Source organism: Thunnus thynnus, chromosome 7, assembly GCF_963924715.1.
Source record: "Thunnus thynnus chromosome 7, fThuThy2.1, whole genome shotgun sequence".
Taxonomy (NCBI): domain Eukaryota; kingdom Metazoa; phylum Chordata; class Actinopteri; order Scombriformes; family Scombridae; genus Thunnus; species Thunnus thynnus.
In genome coordinates this window covers 27,828,718-27,839,396 of record NC_089523.1, presented here as the reverse complement: position 1 = coordinate 27,839,396, position 10,679 = coordinate 27,828,718, and the positions used below count along the sequence as shown (strand labels likewise).

The window sequence follows — 10,679 nt, the reverse complement described above, 5'->3', positions numbered from 1 at the left end:
GTCCTGATATAGTAATATATATTATATCAGTATCAATATAATAATTGTCAGCTAAATAGGTACTACTGTACTAGAAACTGACATCTTTACATCTCTCAACAAAGATAAAACAATAATTCAGTCAAGTATAAATCCCACGAGGCGTAGACAGCATTCTAATAACTCTTTCAACACTTTGAATTGAGCAGAAATCACCTGAGTATCTCAGAAACCAGTTTCACTCTCTCTCCTTTTGCCATTATAATGGTGACTCTGCAGTGCTCAGTCATCCTGGCCTGCATTTTTGAGTTAACCAAATACAGATGTGCTAAGTGCAGACGAATCTCAAAGTCCACCTCTGCTTCCACCCCCTTACTTGATTGGCTGTTGGAAATGTTAGAAGTCAGGGTGGGAGGAATTCTCTACCCAGCTGCAATTTAGGTGTCAATGACTTTCTTTTTTTGCCATTTTTCTCTGCTTTCTTTACAGACGGTGGTAAGATGGCCTCGGCACATGATAGAGCCGTACTCCAGGCTATATTCAACCCCACCACCCCCTTTGGAGACATCCCTGGCCTAAACCAAGAGGAGGAATTAATTGATGATGGTGAGCGTGAGCCTCTGACTTGATGTGCCTCTTTGTATCATGTCACAGCTTTTTATGTTTATCATTTCACAGCATATTGAATTGATTTGAACGCATTCCGTTCCTGGACTAAAATAACATGACATTTTAATCCAAGTTGAGTTCTGGGTGACATTTCTGTGTTTTCCTTGCCATGGTACCTGTCAATTGAGTTTGAGTGCTTTTTCAACCTGTTTATCTCCCCCTGCCAGACAGTGGCTTTGACATAGAGTTGCTGAAGCAAGTGAAAGAGTTGGAGATGCAGGGTGTCTCAGCAGCAGAGGCTGGGGATTTGCAAACTGCACTTCAACTGTTCAGCCAGGCAATCCAGATTCTGCCTCAGCGAGCCTCAGCCTATAACAACCGGGCACAGGCCCTGCGGCTGCAGGGGAACACAGCAGGTACATGGCACAAATTCAATAATAACCCCTTTCCATATTGTCTGAGGATAGCATGACACCATATCAGAGCCTTGTCTATCTGATGCACTTTGTCAACAGTGTTACTATACAGGCTCTAAGTTAGCCTTGTGTTAGGTTCTTTTACCTGCTTTCTGTCACAGGGTGGCAGGGTTGTGTACACTTAAAATTAGTGGGATATTTAGGGATATAGTATTTTGCTCAAGCCATATCATAATGGCCTCAAAATAAGAAAATAAGAAAAAAAACTTCTAACTTACTTTCACAGACTGACTTTTAAAAATCAATGAAATGAGAAAGTGTTCCTTTTCTATTTTCTACATTCAGTGTATTATTATGTACAGCTTTGCTATATAAAAATAACAAATCATAGCTAATGCTAATGTTATACCCCTGGGGTTTCTTATTTCTTGGATTACGCAATCTCTTCAATGCATATTGTTGTGATGTTGATCAGAGATCACTTTTTCAACCACACCATGTACCCAGTACCATAACATATTTTACATGCATTGTCTGTTTCTAAAATTGGGGTTTGTATCTGTAGGTGCTCATCAATTTGTTACACACAGCTGTTTGTTGCTCATGCTAACTACAGAGATCTCTGAGAGATTGCAGAGTCCAGAGAAAGTTTAAGACCATATAAAATGTACAAATTATCATAAATGTTGAAAGAGGTTTCATTTTTATGGTTAAGAATTTCAAGATACAGGTTAAATATCAAAGTCTATAGTTTGTGAGAATATTATTTGAAAAACCTTCAGAAAGTGCAGGTTTAAAATAATATGTAGCAAATGTTAAAATTAATTCGGTATAGACTGAATCAACACTGAATTATGGAGTAGCAACTGTATTGATCTGAAAATGTAACTGAAAACATATATATATATATATATAATATATTTGAGACTACCATATTTTTTGGATTAATGAAGATCATTTGGTGATTAAATTATAGACATTTTGAAATTATAATAGATTTAGTTAATACATTATGATCACATTCAAAATACAGTCTGTAATTGTCCATTTAACGATGCAAATTTAGCCATATCACCAGAGACTGAGGATTGCAGTAGACTGACTAAAAGCCAAGAGTCAGTAGTCTGTTAAACATTGCAAATTAAAAAGCATCTTCCCAGACACGAGTGTGCCTCACAGAGTTCCTCTCTCTTCTCAGGAGCCCTGAAGGATCTGGACCAAGCCATCTCTCTCAGCGGCAGCAATGGGCGAACTGCCTGCCAGGCGCTCGTGCAAAGAGGCCTTTTACATAGATTAGCATGCCAGGACAGTGAAGCCAGAGCAGATTTTGAGAAAGCAGCTGCGCTTGGAAGTGAATTTGCTCGACAACAGGCTGTGGTACTTAATCCTTATGCAGCCCTGTGCAACAAAATGCTGTCAGAGGTTATCAACCAACTACGCAACCCTGAAGTGTCTGAGATGCAGTAATCGCTGTAAACAATTTGTTACTTGTACACCTTTTCTGGTATAAGGTCTGTGGTTAAATCTTAATAAAAAATCACTTTTTTTGCATTCAATGTCCTTTTTATTCCACTGAGTGTGCTGCTGTAGAATAAATAAGGCCAACTGCAAGTCAGATTTATTATACAGTATACAATGTTGGTGACACACATACATAGATCACAATTTTCTCCTTTCCCTCAACTAAGACTAAGAACAACTAATACTACGACAGTCCAAATTAGAAACAAAGTGATCAGTGTTCTCATCATGGTATATGCACCGCTGCATTTGATCAAATATGTCAGATAGGAAATAATATCATATTCAGCATTCAAATACCAAACTTGTTTATGTTGTGTAATGTGACATCATTCCAAACAGATGAGGTACTTCAGCTTTTCTCCAGTAGATGTCAGTCTTGTCATGTTGAAAAACAGTTAACATCTGCTGCCCTTATTTCCTTATTTAAATTTTCACCACGAAAATGAAACGTGACATGGAGCGATAGGAACAATACTCTGCCTAATAAGCTAAATAAATACAAATTAAGGGCAAAATATCTCATATTACAGAATATGAGCACCCTTATCAAATAGCATAGCTTTCAATGAATGAGAGGGATTATTTAAATTTGATCTTCTCTCAATAAACTTTTAAAATACACTGCATAAACAAATCCATCTTGCAGCATTTTTGCCAATTTATAGGCAAAATGATTTGAGGAGATATTACAAGAAAATAGAAGATGATTAAATCACACGAACATCTTCAGAAATTGCAGTTTATGCCAAAGTGAATCTTTCACATATAACCATTACGGTATCTGTCTCCAGGGCTCCGACACACAGCAGCTCTTAATTCCCTTCTGTTTCTACACAGTAGCTTTGTATGCAGAGGCTTTATCCACATTTCAGTTTTGTGAGTGAATACATATCTCGTCTCAGTGATTCTAAACATGGCATAGCTCGCATAGCTCTCGTGGTCCACCCACTGAGCTCTGGGACCATGAGCATTATCTTCTATGCTGTACTTCTCCCCGTTTGTCTCTGACCTCTCCCAGGCAGGCTAAAGCCACTGGCTCAGTGCGTTCCTCTCTCTGGTAGAAGGAGCAGGTTTTCAGGTGATCTGACAAGGAGGCTATGTTGCTGAAGCTCCATCTGTCCACAGAGGAAAACAGAGAGCTGAACTCCCAAACCTGTAAAACACAGACACAGCTGAGCTCAAAGAGGTGTAGGAGGCTGTTGTCATCAACTGTGGTGCAGCTATGGCTACAAGGATAAATTTATTTTTAATATCCATGGAATCTAGATCACAGGCTATTTTTTATCACATGTCAGCACATGATGTTATTTCTGTATCCATCCATTACAAATTTATACAAATTATGCCCTTCAAATACCCAGCTGTCGCCCACACAGTGTTATCAACATCCTGTTTCCATGAATGATCACATATCTGGCTTGTTATGGTAGGACTTTGTTTACTGGCAGCAAGGCCTGAGACCATTCCACATCACTGATATCATCTGTATGCTCTCTGTCCCATGATCACTGCATACTGTATAGATGAAGCCAATGTAAAAAATACACACATATGCATTTATACTGTTATTACCTCCACCAGAGGGGTTATATTTTTCTGTTAGCTGTGTCTCAAAAACTACTTCACATGTTTGAAAAAAGAATTGTTGGTTTATTGCCATCATGTCATAATCTGCACCCCACTTAATGTTTTGGATCATAAGTCATGGGCTTTGAGCCATAGAGTCAAACATCTTCCTCCAAGGATCTCTTGTATCACAACAAATGTTTCAATCTGCCTACACAGAGTCTTTTTTTTTTTTTAAATTTTCTGCTGATTTTCAACATGACTAATTTCATCCTATCTTCACCAAATTTGGTAAATGAAATATTTGTATGATCCAGCAAAAGTTGTTAATTAGTTTGAAATTGTCCCTATTGTTTTCCAGGCTGCCAAGTTCTTCTATTCTAATTATTTTTCTATGTGATAATTTGACAGTAACTGCCATAACTCTGGCACCTGTGCAACTAAAATAAGATATTGTGTTCACTCCTATAGTTCAATCAATTCTTTACATTGCACCTATAGATGGAGCAAGAGCAACATGATGAATTTAAATGGCAGTTGCTCACTGGTCATGAGTCTGTATCATTTGAAATACCATCCTTATACACAGTACTAATAATTCCAGACATGATTTAAGTAATGTCCAAAACTCAAAGCAGCTCAGAGCGTCCAAATGGCTCAGACCACTAGACCACTCGGCGTCCTTGTGGCCTAGTGGTCTAAGCCAAGGGGTCTAAGGTCTAGATTAGTGGTCTAAGGCGCATACCATGCAATTTCAGCATCCAGTAATTTATTCTAGCTGTTATTTATCATCCCCCTCACTCTCTCCCCATCTGTCCTGTATGTCTCTACTATCAAATAAAGGCAGGCAGGCACGGAAGATGCTATCCAATTAGCATGATTGTATATAACTGTGTGTATTGTGATTCAGGTCTGACTATTTTCTATTTTAAAAAACTGATGATTGTGCAGCCTTGGCAGAGGGATGCTTTCTGAGTGATTCCTATTATGCTGTGTTGTTTTTTGTTTTTTTTTATTTTAAAAACCAAATTAGCAATTCAACTCAACTGTGTAGTTCCCAGACTATTGCTTGTACACCAAACTCAGTGAGGAAAACCAAATCAGCTGAACTTCCTGCGCAGTCTGTTTGTGAGAAGGACACAGTAAAGAAGTAACAAATCCCCAGTGGCTGCTTCAGTGGGAACTTATTAACTGTTTCCAACAGGGTTGAGATTCAGTTTGTAATATTGTTAGAGAACACTGCCGAGAGTCTGGAGAGTGTTTACAATGCAGCAGCTGTCATGCTGTATGAATGACTGAAATTTTCCATTGACAGTCAACAGTATGGACCCAAATACCAAAGAGGAACTGATATAGTGGTTTGGCCTGCTGTTTGCTTTCTCTTAACTTTGTACAAGGTTGAGGTCAAAATAAAATAAGATCACAATAAATCTTCTTTTGAATACACACAACATGAAGTAATGGTGTAAGAGAATTTCAAACTGACTTCAATCATTTAATCAATGGTATGTTGATTAAATTATTAAATGGAAAGCAAAAAAAATTACAGCTGCAAATATTTTAAAAATCGAAAGGATACTTGCTTTCTTTCGACATTTCCAGGAGCTTCCCCCGTGGGAATATGTCTTTTTCTCCCATTTGAGAGAGACCATCCCTCTCTCCTGCAACAATGTGGCACACACCTCTCTCATCAGATGGGAAACCTGCGACAGCTGGGATAATGTAAAACTGTCAAGGTAACCAGCAATGTGCTGAAGGATCTCCAGGGGCAAGCTACTCAGGGGATCCAGATTACGTGCATGATTTCTCTGAGGGCTGAAGGTTTTCCGGCTTTCACAGAGGGATGAGGAGACTTCTGGCTGGATGACAAAGGTGCTGACATCTTGGCAGTATTTGATTGTAGCTTGGTAACCTGCAGGGTGAAACCTTGTCTGGGTGAAAGTGCATCCAAGGTATGCTAAGGGGCAGCGTTGTTGAAACCAGCCGTTTAAACAGGCCTGTATGTCCGAGTGCACATTCCTGAAATGAGAGCGGTATTCATCACGGCGAAAGAAGTGACCACACATGCAGCTGAAGGCTGAACTTGTTTTGTTGTGTCTTCTGGTTACAGATTCTGTTTCAATATGTACATAAAGACTATGAGGTTGGTCTGCGACGACATCAGAAAGCGACACATCCTTTTTGAAAGGAGCAGAATCAAAGTTGTATGTTTGTGTTCCTATATCTATGTAAAGACCATCTGTCCCCCCACTCTCTGAGATTAAATGACCTTTCAGTTCCTTTTCCAGACAGCACAGCAGTGTGGCACTAACCTCGTCACACTTTGGAAGATCTTCAACTGACACACCTAAATCTGCAGTGTCAACACTTTGGTGTGTGGTCTTGGCCTTGTGTGTAGGGTCCTTTAGAAAACTGCGTCGTGCTCGATAGCTGGTAGGAACATTAAAAGAGCGGATCGTTTTAACCTCTATTGGCTCCAGATTCCCATATACAAAATCTTTTTCTCTCGGGGTGCAAGCAGCAAGTTGGCCAAAGTTAATTAGCATTGCTCCATTGTGCACCAGATACATGTTATAATCAGCAATGTTTAACTCTTTGCCTACTCTCTCAAGGACTCCATCTTGCCATGGTGCAAGGCCAGTTGCACCCTGGCCATGGCCACGGCCACCATTCATGCTTGAAGCTACAACAGCATTTTCTTGGACCTGGTGGGAGTCTCTTGACTCTCTCTGACAGTTTGATGAGTCTTGCTCTTCCTTTCCCTTTCCTTTTTCTTCCTTCTTATTCAGGTTTTTGACAGTTTGCGTGCATCCGCCCATCTCTTTCTTGAATATTCTCTCCCAAGAGCTGTAGCTCTGAATACTCTCCACGTCCTTGTTTTTTGCCAATGCATCTCTCTCCTCTTGACTCAGTTCCCTTTCCTCCATGCCAGTGTAGCCATTTTCTGTAAATTCGCCACAATGTAAAGAACAGGCTGCTTCGTCTGCAGGATCGTTGACCCCAGCAGCAATATCCTGAGGGGCAGCATCCTCCACTATCAACTCAGGAAAAATGTCCTTCATTTTGATGGATTGAAATAGCAGCTTTTGGTCCCTGAGAGCCATAGCAGCATCGAGATGTAGTTCAGTTTGTTGGTTTTCGGAAATATTTCTGTAGAAGGGCAAATCAGCTTCTGACACGGGCCAGCGGTTCCACTCCTGAGAGCAGCTGACCACGCTGGCAGGACAGACCTCCAGGTGTTTGGCCAGCCTGTGACGCAGCATGGTGAGAGGACAGCCATAGTCAGCATTGAGGCAGGGAACCGTCTCATTTGGACAGAGAAGCTGGTGCTCCTCTTCCTTGCACATGTGGAGGGTAGCGCCACAATTTTTACGACACTTGATGACCATGCATGAGACGGAAATCTGCACTGGGACTTGACAGTGGGCGTTGTAACACTTGCTGCAGTGCTCATGATGGCCCACTGGCATCTTTCTGCTCTTCACCTTAAAAGTAAAGATTTACACAAAACAGCAGGGTGTTTGTGACATCTCTTGCACATCATTAATAATTAAAACCTACAAGTAATGTGAGAATGCTGATTTGAAACAGAAAAAAAGTGCACTTACCATTGTGGCTTATGAACAACAATATGATCATCAGAGAGGAGTTTCATGCCACAGACACTGTTAGAGAACATGTTAAAAGTTTGCCTTTACTGTACTTTATATTTGACATAGAACTTTAACACAAAGAAATAAAGCCACTATCAAGAGTGATACTGTTAATACAAGTCTGTCAAATTTTGAAAAAGGATCAAAATATAAAGAAATAAAGAAAATGGTAAAGTGTGTCATGTGACATGCATATTAATATCAACATAACAATTGCATTTTTAATTATTAAAACTTTAATTTAAAAATAAATATAATATACTTAATATGCAAAAAGGAATCACATGTTCAACTCCTCCATCCTGAGTTTTAGTAAAAAGTCAACAACAGGAACAATAACAATAAAATTTCTCACCCTTTGTTCCTCTGTGCTTGTCACCTTGTGTTTACTGGCACCTCTGAATAACCTCTCCAATGTGTCTGGGCATTATAAATAGACACAACAGAGGGGCAGACAGGCCAGTGGGACGGGGCACTATTGTCGCAGCCATTAAGAGGCAAGGTCAAGTTACAGCCACCACCACTGCAGCTCTGTGAAAGGGTGGTGATTATATCAAGTAATCCAAGTACTCAACACTTTACGTGCCGCGTGTTCAAAAACATCAGCATCCTAAAATTTGAAATACATCGTCTGTACCTACACAATACTGTCAAACCCATGACAGATTTTATACCAACATTTGAAAATACAAATTGATAAACAATAATTGATGAAGTACATCGTAATTAAGATCTTTAAAAGGATTTTGCAAATAGGTTTCTCTGATTGTAAAAATAATGTTTTAGAGGTATGAAATTATTTATTATAGGTGATATTTTTTAATCAAAACATACAGTATAGTGTTAGTATAAATAAATAAATAAAACATACAATTCGTGCCACACTTCTCATTCATGGTGTTACTCAAAGTGCTATAGTATAATAACATAAAACACACAACATAAAGAAAATAGTAATAAGAGTTATAAAAAGCCTTCCTGAATAGAAGGGTGTTTATGCCTTTTTAAAAGAGACCAGAGTCTGTGCTGCCCTCATATGGATAAGAAGGCTGTTCCACAAGCATGGTGCAGCAGAGCAGAAGGTTTGATCCTCCATGGTACAGAGCTTAGAACTGGGGGCCCGGAGGAGCAAGCTGTTGGCAGATCTGAGGGTGTGAGCGGAGGTTTGTGGTGTGATCAGTTCCTGTAGGTAGGGAGGCCCATGTCCGTTAATGTGTTTGTATGTGAGTAGCAGGTCTTTGTAGTCAGTCCTGAAGGAGAGAGGGAGCCAGTGCAGAATTGGTTTTACATGTTCCTGTTTTCTCATGTGTTTTCAGTCCTACTGGAAAGGTAGACCTGAAACCACTTAAGTGCAGAATCTGACAGTACAATGGTGTGTGGAGGTGCTCTAAGAGGATAGTATGACCCACAGTGTTAAATGCAGTGCTCAGGTCAGTGAGAATCAGGAGCGAAGGGGACCATCCATCAGCTGCCATCAGTGAGTCATTTGTTTCAGGCTGTGTGCTAAATGAAAACTGGACTGAAATTTTTCAAATAGGTTGTTGTGTTTAAGGTGGTTCTGAAGGCTCAGAAGCAACCACCTTCTCCAACACCTTGGACAGGAGAGGAAGGCTAGAGATAGATCTGTAGCTGGCAAGAACTTCTGGGTCCAGGGTGGGCTTCTTGAGGAGGGGGCAAGTGACTGCGACCGTGAGGGTAGATGGAACACTACCAGTTTGAAGGGAGAGATTGACAGTTTGAGTTATCAAGGGGCTGAGAATAGGGATGTATGATTTGAGCAGAGCTGTGGGAATGGCATCCAGGGCACAAGTACAGGGTTTCATCTTCCGGAGGATTTCCTTAATGTGGCTCTGCCTGACACCAGTAAAATGGAGTAGAGACAGCGAGTTCCCAGACAGAGGGTCGATGACAAGAGGAGGGCGGAGAGGAAGAGCTGGACATCAGAGAGCGGATGTTGTTGACCTTGGCTCTGAAAAAGTCAATGAACCGTTACATCACTCTTCTGTAGCTTCAATTAGGGAAGATGATTGTGGCTTCAGGAGATATTTATGGTTATTTATGGTTAAGGTGCTTAGAGTTACCAGGATTGTTTGTTCTTAATTAGGTTGGAGTACAACTGTGACCAAGCATCTTTGAGAGACTTTGAGTAAGTCCTTTGATGTTCACGGAAGGCCAGTTTATGGACAGTGAGCCCAGAGTGTCTGAAGCATCGTGACAGGACATGTCCAGCTGTGTTTATTTTCCATATGTCATGAGTAAACCAGGGAGCAGAGCATGAAAAACTGACTTTGTGCATCTTGACAGGGGCATGAAGATCAAAGACACTGCTCAGAGATGTATTGTAAAGTGCCACTAGTTCATCCACTGATGCAGAAGCAGGGCAGTTGATGTGCTGGATGTCCATAGTCATAATAGCCCGGTCAATGCTTTTCCAGCTCCAAAAAAAGCATTTTACTCTTAGGTTTAGTAGGGGGTGACAGGGATGTCAAATCCATTGAGACCACCTTGTGGTTGGACACACCCAGATCATAGACCTGAAGGTTATTGATGGGGGCAGAGGCAGTGATGACCAGGTCAAGTGTGTGCCCCCTGGTGTGCATAGGGACATCAACATGATGCTTCAGGCCGAGACACTCAATCAGACTCAGGAACTCCACTGCATAATAACAGGAGGGGTTGTCGACATGTATATTCATATCACCAACAATGACAATGTTGGTTGACATGGAGTAAAGTGAGGTAAGGAGGTCGTGTATCTCAGGGAGGAAAGATGAGTTTGCTTCGGGGGATGAGAGGATGAGAAGCACTGACATGGAGTATGGACATTTTTGAGCTAGGCATTCAATAGAGGACCAGGCATTGGCAGGGAACACAGCTTCAGTTCAGCCCAATGTATGATTGCTAAACACCATGTCCAGAGCTGCCGGCTTTT

At 40.8% G+C, this 10,679-nt stretch overlaps 2 protein-coding genes across 2 annotated transcripts; one reads left to right on the top strand and one right to left on the bottom strand.

The window, feature by feature from the left end:
* Window positions 1-426: 426 nt before the first annotated feature.
* ttc36 (tetratricopeptide repeat domain 36) lies at window positions 427-2,555 on the top strand. The gene is made up of 3 exons (XM_067595286.1): window positions 427-585; window positions 816-1,004; window positions 2,203-2,555. The coding sequence occupies exons 1-3, from the start codon at window positions 480-482 to the stop codon at window positions 2,469-2,471; spliced, it is 564 nt and encodes a 187-aa protein (XP_067451387.1). The 5' UTR covers window positions 427-479; the 3' UTR covers window positions 2,472-2,555.
* Window positions 2,556-2,610: 55 nt separating this feature from the next.
* On the bottom strand, window positions 2,611-8,231 carry LOC137186389 (F-box only protein 40). The gene is made up of 4 exons (XM_067595285.1): window positions 8,103-8,231; window positions 7,703-7,759; window positions 5,678-7,579; window positions 2,611-3,681 (listed from the first exon to the last, which is right to left on the bottom strand). Exons 2-4 carry the CDS (start codon window positions 7,703-7,705, stop codon window positions 3,499-3,501), a joined length of 2,088 nt encoding a protein of 695 aa, XP_067451386.1. The 5' UTR covers window positions 7,706-7,759; window positions 8,103-8,231; the 3' UTR covers window positions 2,611-3,498.
* Window positions 8,232-10,679: the final 2,448 nt, after the last annotated feature.

Excerpts from the sequence above, each read along its gene's own strand:
- LOC137186389 (XM_067595285.1), bottom strand. Across the intron at positions 3,682-5,677 it reads CCTGGAAATGTCGAAAGAAA|GTTTGGGAGTTCAGCTCTCT; the intron begins GCAAGTATCCTT and ends TGTGTTTTACAG.
- ttc36 (XM_067595286.1), top strand. The coding sequence starts at position 480 with ATGGCCTCGGCACATGATAGAGCCGTACTCCAGGCTATATTCAACCCC. Across the intron at positions 586-815 it reads GGAGGAATTAATTGATGATG|ACAGTGGCTTTGACATAGAG; the intron begins GTGAGCGTGAGC and ends TCCCCCTGCCAG. Across the intron at positions 1,005-2,202 it reads GCTGCAGGGGAACACAGCAG|GAGCCCTGAAGGATCTGGAC; the intron begins GTACATGGCACA and ends CTCTCTTCTCAG.